This window comes from Nesoenas mayeri (assembly GCF_963082525.1).
Source record: "Nesoenas mayeri genome assembly, chromosome: 25".
In the NCBI taxonomy this organism is placed as follows: Eukaryota; Metazoa; Chordata; class Aves; order Columbiformes; family Columbidae; genus Nesoenas; species Nesoenas mayeri.
The window spans coordinates 4,066,097-4,081,102 of record NC_137549.1 but is presented as its reverse complement, the minus strand read 5'-3'; the positions used below and the strand labels follow the sequence as shown (position 1 = coordinate 4,081,102).

At 52.3% G+C, this 15,006-nt stretch overlaps 1 protein-coding gene across 13 annotated transcripts in view; it reads left to right on the top strand.

Moving 5' to 3' along the window:
* The window catches only part of TCF3 (transcription factor 3), a 69,530-nt gene that overhangs the window by 22,257 nt on the left and 32,267 nt on the right, over positions 1–15,006 (top strand). For all 13 annotated transcript variants that reach the window (XM_080359481.1, XM_080359483.1, XM_080359486.1 and 10 more), the window contains exon 4: positions 14,687–14,760. In XM_080359481.1, the coding sequence (XP_080215607.1) occupies positions 14,687–14,760 (74 nt within the window). The remainder of the gene's footprint in view (positions 1–14,686; positions 14,761–15,006) is intronic.

Sequence of the window (15,006 nt, the reverse complement as noted above, 5' to 3'; positions counted from 1 at the left end):
CCGCAGCCGAGGAGCTCCAGCATCAGGGAGAGCCACGAGCATCTCCTGCAGCGCCCCCGGGTCAGCTCGGGAACACAGAACAGACCTGCTCCCCCTACTTGCTTGGTGTTTTTAAAAGCCTTGTGGTTTTTTGTTCTGTTTTCTTTAAATAATTCTCTAAAAAGTTGAAACTGCAGGACTGGTGCTTTTTTAACCAAAGAAGAAAACTGAAAGATTAGTGGTTTGGATCCCCAGTTGGAAGGATTTTTGCACGCTCCGGCACATGAGCCTTTCAGACCTGGTGAGCACAAGTGCTCATTCCAAGAGGTGGGTTAAAAGCTGGAGTTGTGTCTGTCCACGCAAGTATTTAAGGGATAATCTGTGTCGCTTCATATTGTGCCAGGAAAGGCTGTCTCAGCTCTGGTCTCTGCTGCTGCATTTCCCGCTCTGCCCTCATTTTTGGGGCAAGTCTCTCCATACGTACAATAGCTAGAAACAGTTTTGTTCCCTAGAGAGGCTTTGAGGTTTAACATTTATAAAATGCTTTGAGATCTGCAGATAAAGGAAAGCAAGACAATAAACAGCGACTGGGGCTGTGCCAAAGAAATACCCTGTATCAGCACAACAGAGCCGTGCAGGATTGGGTGGAGATGCCTTTTGTTAGAGGGCGAACAGCCGCTCCAGGAGCCACTGCTTCAGACATGGTTGGGACCTCCTGTAGCAGCAGCTGAGCCCCGACCCTGGTGTTTGAAAGAGCTTGTGTTAAGGAGGTAATGTGTGGATAGGAGTGTGATTGAGGCACGTAGGTGAGTTTTTCCACCCGGTGCTCTCGGGCTGTCCCGGGAGTGAACTGGGTCCGGACGAGATGCTGCTGAATCGCTCTTTGCACTCTGGGCAGCGCATCATAAAATCCCCTGGTAAACTTAATCCACTCCATAAACCTCGTTAACTTTCTTTTAACTGCCTGTGCTTGTCCTTAGAGTGAACTCCTTTATAGTCCCCCGAACAAAGGCGGGCAGGGACGCAGGACCCGGGTGGGCGGAGCAGGCGGGGCCAGCACTGCGCCGCACCGGGGTGCTGGGCTGCTCGGCCACCGGCTGCTCCGTGGACATGGCATCCCCGAGGAAGCCGCGTTGGGGTAGGTGTCCTGCCAGACATCTGGGACTTTCCTGGCAGAGGGTGTGAGGATGCAGCGCAAAGGAGTAATTTTGAGTGGCTTGCTTGGGAATTCTACTCTCGAGGGGTCTGGAGGCTGGAAGTCTGCAGGGATCCTCCTCCCCATGCCCTGGGTACCTGCTTTTGGGTGCTGTTCAGCTTTTGGGTAGGAGTGGAGAGTGTTAACGCTGCTTGAGGACGCTTGAATCCTGTTTTGGGAACAGGACGCATGCCTCTGCAAGGATAGCTCAGCTTTTCCTGCTGCTTCCCTGCCTTCCCCATAACGTATAAGTCCTAAAACCCATTAAAGCAAGCTGCGGCAAGCGGCAGCACGAGAAGAAAAGGATGCGTAACCGCAGCACAAAATGAAGTTAATTGCGAGCCAAGGGTTTCTGGGGTGAGGCGGTGACCCCCGGTCCCTGCGTGCGGTTAACTGCAGTACCAGCTGGGGGACTGACCTGGATTGGGGGGGTTTCCTTCCCATACAGGGGGCTTGTTGCATGGCTTTTTGTTTTAGAAACAAATCAAACTGATGGATGCCCAGCTCTCTGGAGATGGTCTTGCTTTAATTTGAGTGGCTCATATGTATTTAGTTTTAACTTGAGAGAAAGCAGTTTATCTGGATTGCTACAAATGATGCTGAAATGAGGTGGGCAACAGGGGCTCCTGCTCTGGCTGAGAAACCTCCACCTCTTAGTTTGAAAGAAACACGGGCTTGTATTTAAGTGAGGAGTGTGCTGTGCTTTGACGTGGACAGAATTCCCTTGGGACGCTGGGGGGCAATGGAGGCTTTGGGATGCTGTGGAAATTTGGGGGAACAGACAGGATGGACAAAAGCTCTGCAAACCCAGAATTAGAGAGTTAAACCTCCATGGGTCACCAGAGGTAGATCTGTGCTCCTTGTCCCGATCAGCGCAGCGTGGGCAGGAGCTGAGCAGCCAAATCCTCGAGTGTGATGGATCCCAGGCACTGGAGGGGTTTTACAAGGGTTTTCGCCTTGATTCTGCTTGTGGTCGAGATGATGCAGTGGATGAGCTTTCATCGGGGTGGTTGTCCCCTCCAGGCTCTGACCTGCTCCCGCTGTGGCAGAAGCAAACGTGGCTCTTGTTTGGCTGGGAGACGTGGGGCTGCAGTTTTGCAAACAGCTGAGCCAACAGTCGCTTGCCGCTGGCTCAGGTCTTCCCCTTCCCATCTGTCCTGGGGGCTTCTGGGGCACGTTCTGTTCCAAATGGGGAACTGATTTTTCGTTGGGTTTCCTGCTGTCTTATGCGTTCAGCAGCCTCTGGAAATTTTGGTGAGCCCCAGAACTTTCTCAAGGTAAATGCAAAGCACAAAGGGCCTTTTCCTTCCAGAGCAGCAATGCCTCAAACCACCCATGGGCCAGGTGTAGCCGGGAGCTTGGTCCATGGCCACGGTGTCCCAGGGTCTCCCAGTTGTTCGGCGATGACTTTTATCCTGCACATTCGCAGGGTTTTCCTCGCTGTACTCAAGCCAGGGGTGTTGGTTTTTTTCCTTCTTCTCATTTTTATACATAGATACTCTTTCCAAAGTTGTGTTTGGAAGTGCAGCTGGTTTTCTGCAAGGCAGCAGTTTCTCTCTGTTCTGCTCAGCTTTCACCATCCTGACAAAATGTGGAATTGCAGGTTTTAAGCCCCTTCAGACAACCAGAGCTTCTGTGCTTGTGGGTTTTCATGGAGGAAAAGAATCCTTTGAGCTTCTTGTAGGTAAGAGAAAGCAAACTGCAAGCGAAATATTAGAGAAACTTCTAAATGGTGAATTGTTCTGGACAGTTATATTGGTGTTCCTGATAAGAAGCGATACCACTCGTCTAGACAAAAACAATAGAAGAGAAAACATCATGTAGAGGAGAGACAGACAAGATAATCTAATAGGTCCCTTTTTGTCTCCGAATAGCTCGCAGCACTGATGTGATAGTCAGAAGAATAAAACCTACTTTCGTGAGATCTTCGTGGGGCTTCCTAGGAGCTGTGCAGTGGGTTTTTCAGGGTTCTTTCTACTGTTGTTTGGATCAGCTCCTGCTGAGTGTCCTTATGTGATGCTCGAGTAGCACCCAGGAAATGGTTTGAAATGCGCACACAGGGGAAAAAAGCGTTGATTAGTCCTAGAAAACAGAGGAGCTGTGGTACACGTTGAATGCCATGGTACACGTTGAGTGCCATCTACTGGCATCTCACCCGTGGCATTGACGTGTATGCCCCGGGGAGAGATGTCACCGGGGTCAGCACTGTGACGCCTGGTGGGGATGGGATCCCCTCTGCCTTTTGGGTGATGTCCTCAGTGTCCCGGCAGTTTGTAATCCCAGCGGGGCAGGAGGTATCTGCTGAGGGTGACACGTCCCAGCTTGCGCTGGATGCTTCATATTGCACCTCTGTGGCTGATTTAACGTGGGATGTGTCCGTGCTGCTGGTGGCTGAAGCCATTCCGGTCCCCTCCCTTGAACTGGCCCCAAATTGTCATCTACATACTGAACCAAATCAGGTGACAAAATCGTGGAATGATTTTGGTTGGAAGAGACCCTTAAGATCACCAAGTCCGAGCAAACCTAATTCTGGCATTAACCCGTGTCCCTAAGAACCTCATCTATACACCTTGTGAACCCCTCTGGGGATGGCGACTCAGCCGCTTCCCTGGGCAAGATCTGGATTTCTTTTAAAAAGCAACCAACCCGCCACCACCTACTCCCTTAATGTCTTTACCAGCATGTGGGCTGATGTGCTGCTTTCGGGACAGGGGTTGTGATCTGGTATTAGGGACAAAGGGACTCAGGGACTGGAGCAACTTTCCGGTGTCCCTTGGTGGACGTGTGACTAGAAACAGGCTCTCAACGCATCATTGATTTCTGCTGAGGTCAGGAGGCCAACTGAGACCTTCCCTGGTGGGCTCTGCTCCATCTACACCAAAAGCCTCTGGAAAGCTTAAAACAAAGCTGATCGTTTCATGTTTTTCTTTCAGGTGAGCTCTTCCTGTGACTTGTCCCTTTGGGTACAAGGGGAATTCGAGGTACCGAATGTGGTTATGCAAAGATGAGGATTCTGCGCCGGGGAAGGGACAAGTGGGCATCATGAAGTGTTTATATTTAAAGAGGGGGGAAAGAGTTGTGGTTCTTGGAAATGGTGCTCTTAGTAGCAAGTTGATTGAATGCAGCCCTTTTAAATGCAATTTACATAATCAATGGTATATTCAATTACAGAAATATTTGGCAGAGCTCTAAATAGATCACATCTGTCCTTAAACTGTTATTAAGGTAAATATCTCACCGTGCTGTGTCATGTTAGCCAAATTCTGTAAGAATCCCCCAGCCTTTGTGCCTTGCATGCTGGGTTTGCTTTGGAGGTGCCTTCATAAACCTGGTTTGCGTATTCTGGGGATATATGGAAGTCCTGTAGCTGGGACTGACTGGGGGTTTTGGCTGCAGGTTGGTGGTCCCGGTGTTGCCCACCGGTTGCTCTCGGACGGGTGGCGGCCGCGGTCCTGCTGCTCGCCGGGAGAAACCAGAACACAAAGCGGGGTCTTTGCCGTGGCCGCCGCGGTCTCGGAGCCGTTTGCCGGCGGAAGGTGGAGCGGAGCGCTCGGCCGGCCCGCGCGGGCACGGGGCAGCCGGGCAGCTGGCGGCGGGGACACTTTGTTTGGGGAAGTTTTCCTCATTGTGTTGAACAATTCTTCTTAGATGATCCTTCCTGTGGGCTGAATCATCGTCTGGGTGAACACAGTGGTTCGGTCACATCCTGCGCAGTCTGGGCGTCCTGAGCTGGATGGTGCTGGGCTGTCCAGCACCCTGTAGGATTGCAAACCCTACGAGCTGACTCCTTTGCTTCAGCCTTCCCTGTGGGATTTGTTTCTTCCCCTCGCTCCAGGGAACTCGGCAGAGTAGGTGCTGATCTGTTAGTGATGGAGCAGAGCAGCCGTTCAGCACCATCGCTCTCCCTGGTAAGAGAAGACTCACAGATAAACTACCAAGGCCACTGTGGTTGTGTGTACGTGCATTTGGCCATTTCCCTGTTGAACTTCCATGTAATTTGGAAGCAGTCTTGAATTTGTCTAATTTTTAACCGCTTCTGGCCTCCCTACCTGCTGGTGTTGGGTGGGCTGGGAGGACTCATGTCCTTGTTTCATCTGAAATGTCTCTCTTGCACAGTTTTGGGTGGGTTTTTTTGGCCAGGTATAAGGAAACAAGCTTTTGTCCCTTATTTTCTTGCCGGGTGAGTAATGGAAACCAAGTGGGAAGAGATTTTATCCCCCAGCAAAAGGACAGCAGTCTGGTTGCGTCTCTGATACCGTAATTTTATTTTACATTGCAAATGAAACAATACTTGGAAAGATGCAAATCAGAGCGGAAATAGAGGTATATGCTTCTAAGTAAAGTAGCGGGGGTGTAGGTGCCTGTTCTGTGCATCTGCGCCTATGTGCAAAATACACAATTGACTGCAAAATGTGAAGGGTCAATACGGGGCGTCTTGGGGGACCCGCAGCCGTTGTGTTTCGTTCCTTGCTGGTGCTGGGCGGCTGTGCACGCTCAGCACAGTGAATTCTTTATGTGGACAACTGTGTGTGTTAGTGCTGAGTGTCTCCGTCTTCCATGGGCGTGCAACTTGGTGCTAAAATAAATGAGCCGGAAAAAACCAGGATACAGATTTACCCTCGCTCTTCTCCCTGAAGCTTTCTGTTTAATGGAATAGAACCCCTCGCTTTGTGAATAAGCGGGTATCTACTGAATTTAAGTTGGTTTGCGGTTGCAAAAACATTGTTGAATGCATGTGATGCAGAACATGAGTAAAAGTTCTCTATGGGGCTGTGTTCAGGTTTCAGTTTGCTTCCAGGATTGCAGGTCCTCGGTCCTATAGACACACGTGTGGGCTTCCAGCCGGGGGGGCACGAGTTGGGTGTTCAGACCAAGGTGCATCCTCATAGCTCCATGGGTTTTAATATTTATTTAACAGGATTAAACGTTTTCAAGGTGCATATGTAGAAATGGCACGGAGCAGTGTGACGGCAACGTTTGGTGAGCCCGGGGCGAGGCGGGGTGACAGGGACAGCACTGCTGGTGTCCAGCGCCGCGTGGCTTTGTGCTGAGCTTTAGCAGCCCTGTGTCAGACCCACTTCTGATACGGGGGTGTCTTCCTCAGCCCCTCGTCACGGAGCGGTTTGGGGACGCCTGAAGCGCTTTGTGTCACCCTCTTGGGAAGCGGGTCCCACGGGGTTGGCTCTGAGCCACCTCTTGCTCTTCTGCGGGGCTGGTGTCACCATGAACTGCTTCCAGCAGCTTGGTGGCTCATCCCCGACACCCAGAGCGGCCCTTTGTGCTTGTGCTGTGCTCAGCAGTCCCTGTGGCCCTGCTTTGCCATGTCACCGTGCAGAGGACCCCAGGGCCAGCTGGTGGCAATGGGGTCCCTGCTGCCACCTCATGTCAGGTCTCTGTTTCCATCCACGAGGAGGGTGCTAGCAGAGCTGCTCCCTAAAATACGTGTTGATCCAAGGCATTCACAAGGAAAAAGTGAATTCACCTGTTACCAGTCTGATTCAAACCTGTGTTGCTCTTGGCCCATTTCCCTGCGCTTTTGTTCCTTGGACCATCCTTGACATCGCGCTTCTTGCAGAGCATGGACGAGCTGTCGGGCTCGGATGGAGCCTGGGGACAAGGGACATGGGTATGTCTGTCCCGGAGAGGCTGGGGACAAGGGACATGGGTATGTCTGTCCCGGAGAGGCTGGGGACAAGGGACATGGGTATGTCTGTCCCGGAGAGGCTGGGGACAAGGGACATGGGTACGTCTGTCCCGGAGAGGCTGGGGACAAGGGACATGGGTACGTCTGTCCCGGAGAGGCTGGGGACAAGGGACATGGGTATGTCTGTCCCGGAGAGGCTGGGGACAAGGGACAGGGTGGGTTTGTCCCACAGGCTGTTGACCTTTCAAAAGCTCCAACTGGTCAAGCCCCGTGTTATCCTCCGTCTCTTTTTCATGCTTCTCCTTTGTGCTCTTGTTTTGTCATTGCTGTGCCTTTGTTTTTACAGCTGGGGGAAGTGTTTGGAGCTTTACAGTTTATTTTCTTCGCTCTGGTTGTCGTCACAGGTTTGTTTTCGTTCTCCCCGTGGCATCTCGCTGACTTTCCAAGGGGCTGGACCCGCTCTGCTCCCTGTGCCTTCACGCTGGAAGGAGCTGCCTTCTTCCCTGCAATTAAGAGGCCCTGTGGCCTCATTAGTTCAATAAATCCTGCCCAGTTTGGCTTGTCCTCCAGGTAGAGCGTAGCCCAGCGATTTGCCACTGGTGTGCACCGCAGAGCTCTGGGTGACCTTTCTGGACTTAAAAGGGGCCCAAAAGAAAGATGGGGACAGACTTTTGAGCAGGGCCTGTTGCGATAGGACAAGGGGTGATGGTTTAAACTAAAGAAGGGAGATTCAGGCTGGACACAAGGAAGGAATTGTTGTCCTGAGGGTGGTGAGAGCCTGGCCCAGGTTGGCCAGAGAGGTGGTGGATGAACCATCCCTGAGACATCCCAGGCCAGGCTGGACGGGGCTCTGAGCACCCTGAGCTGGTGAAGATGTCCCTGTCATGGTGGGGGGGGAACTGGGGAGCGGGGAAGGTCCCTGCAACCCAAACTATTCTGTGAGTCTGCCCAAAGTGTCCCCTGGTCCCCTTGCTGCTCCTGGACAGGTCGGGAAGCCGCCAGCACGCAGGGGCAGGGGTCAGGACGGGCTGGAGAGCAGCGTGGCTCCATCCATCCCATTCTTGGGGCAGGACACTGTGGCACCCACCAAATACTTTATTTCTCCCCAGGCAGCAGAAAAGCTGGGCTTTGCTGTCTCCACCGTCCAGCCTTGGTCCAGCCTGGCAGTGGAGGGGATGGAGTGCAGCTCTCCTGCCTGCGGCAAGGCCTCTGGGTGGGTGTAATGGGTGAAAACTAGTAGTAATCAAAGCAAGAAAAGGGGCTGCAAGGGTGGCATCGCCAGGGATCCTGTCCTGCCCTCCAGGTGTTTGGCACCACTTGCTTTAGGGGGAATTTTTTGACCCTTTTTTCTTTTTTTTTAAATTGTTTTGTCATGCGCCGGGAAAAGGAAGTGAACAAATTGTATAGTCCTGTCCACAATTGACGTCCTGTAAACAGCTACCGGCTGCCTTCCATTCACAGCTGTTTTTTCCTATTGGGGGTGGATGAGGCTGGAAAATAAACAGGCAGAGCTGGTGGTTGCTCCCAACACCCAGTTTTCCCCTTGCAGGGGCTGTGTCGGCACCAAGGGGCCATTCCTGGGGGGTCTCTGGATGCCGAGATGCAAGTGTGGGCTTTTCCTTGCCAAGTGCTGGCACACAGGTCTGGGGAGCCTGCAGAAAAACAACTTTGCTGGTTTTACTGGGACTAAAGCTAATTACTAGTTGACTAATTTTATTGATTTCAAATCCCTTTTAGCAGAGGTTTTGCTGTGAGGCTGATCGCCAGAGCGATTAGGACACAAAGCTGCTTAATTTGGAAGTGTTTATCAAGCAGCCTTCTGTCACCTCTGTTTCAAATCAAATTACGGTGACACCGGTGTCTCTATCCATGGGGCTTTGTACCTTTCCACCTCTGACGGAGGCTGATGGGGAGCAGGGTCTCCCCATTTCGGGTCAGGGACGAGCTGAGGTGAAGCGTATTCATCGGATGAGCTCGGAGGCTGCATGTGGTTTATTCCCACACCTCAATCCTGATGCAGCCCAGGACTGCAGGGCTGAGCGCGCTGCCCAGCCTTGCTGTGGGCACCGTGTGATCATCAGTAAACCCATGAAGATCATAGTATCACGGGGTCATTTTGGTTGGAAAGGACCCTCAAGATCATGGAGTCCAACTGTTCCCCCAGCCCTGTCCCTGCCCCGTGTCCTGAGAACCTCATGTCCATCTGTCCAGCCCTCCAGGGATGGTGACTCTAGCACTGCCCTGGGCAGCCTGTTCCAATGCCCCACAGCCCTTTGGGGAAGAAATTGTTCCCACATCCAACCTCAACCTCCCCTGGCGCAACTTGAGGCCGTTTCCTCTGTTCCTGGCGCTTGTTCCTGGGGAGCAGAGCCCGACCCCCCTGGCTCCAAGCTCCTTTCAGGCAGTTCAGAGATCAGAAGGTCTCTCCTCAGCTCCTGTTCTCCAGCTGAACCCCCAGGTCCCTCAGCCGCTCCATCACACTTGTGCTCCAGCCCCTCACCAGCTCCGTTCCCTCCTCTCCACTCGCTCAGCACCTCAAAGACCTTTCTTGGCATGAGAGGCACAGAACTGCCCCCAGGGTTTGAGGTTTGGGCTCCCCAGTGCCATGGATGGAAGATACCATTTTCATGGCAGCTGTAGCTGCTCCTGAGCCTGGTCCAGCCACACCAGGGGCTTGGCCTAAATATTTTTAATAGACTTTAAAAAAAAAAAAGCCTAGCCCAGTGATTTTGATGGGAATCAGCTTAGGGAGGGTGCTCTGGTGCTGGCAGATTGCAGAGGCAGCGCCGGGCGGGGGGAGGGAAGGGCTCAGCCGCAGCTTGAGCAGCATCCCTGGGCTGTCCCCCACTGTCACCTGCGGGGCTGCTGTGACGCTCCCCTTGCTGCATCCTCCTGACACAGAAAACTGCGTGCCTTCAAGCATCCTTGGTGCAGGATATAAGAGCAGAATATTGGATATTGCTGCACAAACAATTTCCAAGGAAAAAAACCCTGTTTTTGGGGAAAAATGTCCCGCTGTGGGTCTGGAGGGCCAGCTGCCCAGCCCCAGCCCAGCACTGCGCCCGGGTGCCTTTGGGGGCTCTGGTTGTTGAGACCAGAGCAGCATCTCTTGATGCAGCATTTCGGACCCCAGGGGCGCCGTGGGGGGGGCTGGAAGCTGCACAGCAGGACCTGAGCAGGAGGGACCGTACCCAGCTGGGGATGGTGCTGAAAACCCTGCGCCACCCTCCTTAGTGCCTTTTCTTGTTGAAGAATACTGTGTTTGAAGTGCTTTTTGGTTCCTCCTGAGTGAGGAACGGCTCCCAGTGCCCGATGTCACTGTTCACTTCTGTGTAGCCTTTGACTCTGTCTCTCTGTTGGGTGAAGGCGTTTTTTGCTGAGACTAAATGTGGACAAATTATTTTGATCCGCGCTGAGAGCTTAGGATGGATTTTGTCTGTCAGCCGCGGCACAAAAATTGTAAGGGAAAAAAATTACTGTCTGACAGCTACATCTTATTCTATTAGTATGTTTTAATTAGAACACGAGCAAGAAATACGTTATGAATATTCATGATCAGGGTTATTAAAATGCACAATTAATCTGTGCGCTTTTTAATAACTGTATTAATGGAGAGAGGAGGTTGTTCCTATTTTTGTCTTTTCTGAATAGGAAAGTGTGCCTGAACTTGGTTAGCTGGAAAACGGGTTTATTTTACCATGAAGTTGGCTCCCACAGCATCGTTCGCATGTGGGCGTCTCTGGAGCTGCACACGTGCCCTGTGCTGCAAGAACCTCGTGAGCGTTGTGGAGCCGAGCGCTCGGAAAACGGGACGTGCCGGAATTCGGCTCGCGGGTGCCAATGCAGCTCAGCCCCACGCCACGGGAGCTTTGCACCATCTCATTTCAGGTCCTTTGTGTGGGACCACCTGAGCCCTGTCCTTCTCGCCCCGTTATCATCTCTTAAGACGTCAGCTAAAATACAGGTTTGGTCACTTAGATCACTCATGGGGGGCTGCAGGAGCCTCCGTTTCCTCTACAAAAATGAACAGGCTCACTTAAAACCAACCAACAACAACACCGCCAACATGCCCAAAACCAAACTAAACCAGAAAAAACAAACTGGTGATTTCTGAATGCCCCAAACAACTCAAGTTCTGCTCGTTTTAGAATGAAAAATACACAAAGATCCCAGTTCCAAACAGCTAGTGGTTTAAAATAGTTAATACAAGAGGGGAAAAAAGCATAAGGACAGTTACACGGATTGGAGCAAAGGTGCTTCCAGGTCGTGTCAGGGCTCTGACCGTGACCAGCCTTCCCTGTCTTCTGCTCCCTCCTCTTCCTCAGTGCCGGGCGATGCCTGTGGGAGGGTCAAGGTCAAGGGCTCTGCCGGTGGAAAGCGTCACCGCGTTCGGTGCTGCCGCCTCTTTGGGGATTCTATGGTGCAAGTGGAGCGAAACCCTGCTGGGGGTTCTCCAGAAGTGCTGCCTTTGGCCAAACTGTGGGGTGTTGCGGGGTTGGCAAAGGGCGTTTTGCTGCCAAATTTCAGATCCTTCCTCCCGTACAAAGCGAAGAGCAGGTTGGGATTGAATGTAGGACAGATGCCAGAAGTCGAAAGCGGGCAGTCTGTTTTTTCCTGGCTTCATCCCAGAAATCCCCAACTCCTTCAAACACCTGCAGGCTGAATTGATTTTTTGCCGGCACCTTTCCTGCTGGTGACTGCAGCTTGGGGAAGGCACGAGACCTTTTTTTGCAGCAGGTTTCAGGCGTTTGCTGTCACGGGCACGTTTGGAGGCGGCCGAGCCTTGGGGTTGACTGTGTGCCACCTGCTTTGCTGCTGGCATGGGAGAGCAATAACCTCACGTCACCTTGGCAGCCGTGACCGCGTGTCACTGGCACCGAGTGGGACAGAATCACAGAATGGACTGGGTTGGAAAAGATCTCAGAGCTCATCCAGTCCAAGCCTTGGTCCAACTCCAGCCCATTGACCAGATCATGGCACTAAGTGCCATGGCCAATCTCAGTTTCAAAACCTCCAGGGCCGGTGAGTCCAGCACCTCCCTGGGCAGCCATTCCAATGCCTGACCACTCTCTCTGCACAGAATTGCTTTCTCATCTCCAGCCTCAATTTCCCCTGGCAGAGTTGAAGCCCATGGCCCCTTGTCCTATTGCTGATGCCTGGGAGAAGAGCCCAATCCCCACCTGGCTAGAACTGCCCTTCAGGTAGTTCTGGAGAGTGCTGAGCTCAGCTCTGAGCCTCCTCTTCTCCAGACTGAACAAGCCCAGCTCCCTCAGCCTCTCCCCATAGGGCTTGTGTTCAAGTCCCTTCCCCAGTCGTGTTTTTCAGGAATGTTGGCAAAAAATTCATCTTGGGCTTCTAGGCACCCAGATTTCCCCAGAGCCCCCCCAGCCCTGCTGAGCACCCCTCCCTGTGCATCCCAGCCTGCGGATGCTCCTCTGCCACCAATGGGTGTGGGACAGGGGTGGGTGGCTCTGCGGGAGGACAGGGTGACCCGGGACCTGCGAACACGCGTCCTGCTCAGTGCAGTGAGGACACCTGTGCCTCAGTTTCCCCTCTGGCTCTGGGGCTCCTGAGGTGTCTCATGGGGCCACCGTCCCCGTCCTTCCAGTGCAAAGGGCCGAGTTTGCCAAGGGTGGATGAGGCTGCGGTTCCTGCTCGTGTCTTCGCTCTGACCGTTGGGAACCTTTAAAAACACCCGTGAAAGCAAAATGAATAGAGAGGAGCATTTTTGCCTCCTGTTCTCCGCTGGTGTTTGCAGGGTATGCAGATGAATTGCTTTAGAAAAACACATTAGCAAAGCAAAAGTTTATTCTAGGAAGTAGGAGGTGGGAGAATTGGCAGTAATTCTCCCTAGTATCCAAGGTATTATTAGAGGCTTATCCCTGCTCTGCACAGTAATCACATTGGAACTTTTTGATTAGAAAACAAAATCTAAATGAGAATTATGAATATTCATTAGGTGTTGAGATTAATATGCATAATTATGCAAATTAGACAGCAATTAAACACCAATTCTCTGGGGAAATGATTAACACAAAGGCACAGAAATAGAAGGATGTAATTTGAAAGAAGTTTCTGGTTAAATGAACAGTAAGGGGAGCGGAGGAGACAAATACACAGCGTGTTTGCCATAATAATCAGCTTTGCTAAAATTAAATTGGAGTGCGCCCTGCAACCCTGCCCTGCCCTGTGTCCTTGCTCCTGCATGCACCACTGTCCCTGTCACCGTCTCTGTCACCGTCCCTGTCCCCGCTGCTCAAGTGGGTCTCTGCTCCTGGAGGAAAACCTCGTGTCAGGCCCTCCCAGCGCCTTTGAATGGGGAGATGGCGACTTGAGAGGACACGGACCGGCGCGGTGGGGAAACCACGGCCAGTCGAGGCTCTGCCGGGAAAGGTTCCTTCCATGCAGTTGTGGTACCACCTTTAACTGCGAGAGCTTTGCTGCATGTGGCTCTGGGTTTTTTGTCCTGGTTCACTGTCTCCCCTGGGTCCCTTGTGTCCCAGTAGCCCAGGGTGCGGCCAGGGTAGACCTGGCAGAGGATGGAGGATGATTTCCTACCGCACATTGGAGAACCCTTGCCCTTGTGGCCAGGAAGGCCAATGGCATCCTGGGGTGTATCAGAAGGGGGGTGGTTAGTAGATCGAGAGAGGTTCTCCTGCCCCTCTGCTCTGCCCTGGGGAGACCACATCTGGAATATTGTGTCCAGTTGTGGCCCCTCAGTTCCAGCAGGACAGGGAACTGCTGGAGAGGGTCCAGCGTAGGGCAACAAAGATGATTAAGGGAGTGGAGCATCTCCCGGGTGAGGAAAGGCTGAGGGAGCTGGGGCTCTTTAGTTTGGAGAAGAGGAGACTCGGGGGTGACCTTATTAATGTTTATAAATATATAAAGGGTGAGTTCCAGGAGGATGGAGCCAGGCTCTTCTCGGTGGCAAACAATGATAGGACAAGGGGTAATGGGATCAAGCTGGAACACAAAAGGTTCCACTTAAATCTGAGAAGCAACTTGTTGGGGGTGAGGGTGGCAAAGCCTGGCCCAGGCTGCCCAGGGGGGTTGTGGAGTCTCCTTCTGTGCAGACATTCCAACCCACCTGGACACCTTCCTGTGTAACCTCATCTGGGTGTTCCTGCTCCATGGGGGGATTGCACTGGATGAGCTTTCCAGGGCCCTTCCAATCCCAAACATACTGTGATACTATAACCCTCCTGTTTCAGTCCTTTGCCAGTTTTGGGTCGGATCCGCTTTGCCAAGGGTACACTTGGAGGGCTAAAAATGAGACGGATAGGAGTCTGCCCTGATGGTCCCTATGCTGGCAGTGCATCTTCCTCTTAAATAGCAAATGCCATTGAATGAGCGTGACTAAGCCACAGGTAACGTTGTACCCCCAGCAATTCCATCTGGGGCTTTCAGGTCTGGGCACTCTAATCTGCGGGAATGCGATGAAGGGCAGAGTTTGGTCCATGATATAACAGCACTGTGGGCAAAAATTAGATCCTGCTGGAGCATCAGGATGCACGCGATGCGTTTTTAACTCATCGTGCTCTTCGCCATCAGTCTCTGGGGAGAAGAGATTCATTGACACTTTCTGGAGTAAAGCGAATTACAACACTCATTCCTCCCCTTCCCACTGCCCTGTGTTTTGAAGTGTTTCCAGGCTGTGGTGGGATTTGCTTTGAAGTTTGTGGAATAAACTCCCCTCTGGAGTGGGAAGGATGAGGAGGGAGAGGGGAGGATCAATCACGCCAAATGGAAGTGGTTTATTAGCGAAAATATTGTTTTGTTTGTAGAAGGAAGAGTTAATTTTGCCAGAACACCTTTGAGGCTTTGCTGATAAAGCAAGAGTAACCTTTGTTCTTCCTGTTTTTTGGCAGGTTTGGATGAAAGACCAGGATCAGGTTCCTGGGGAACGGGAGATCAAAACAGCTCCACATTCGACCAAGGAAGGGTAAGGACAGAGCACAAACACCGAGCTCCAACCAAAATAAACAGGGGCTTTACCGTGAGCTTGTGCGCAGGTCGGGTCTAACCCTGGAACAGCTTTTCTTGCCCCATTTTGGACATTTGACGCCCTGTGAAGGTGACAGTGGGGAGAGGGGCCACCCATGCCCATCTTCCTGGGCTTTGCTGCCTTGAGGTCCCCCCGGAGAAGCTTCTCCACCAAACACCCCCCCCAGACCCACACCCTCGGCTT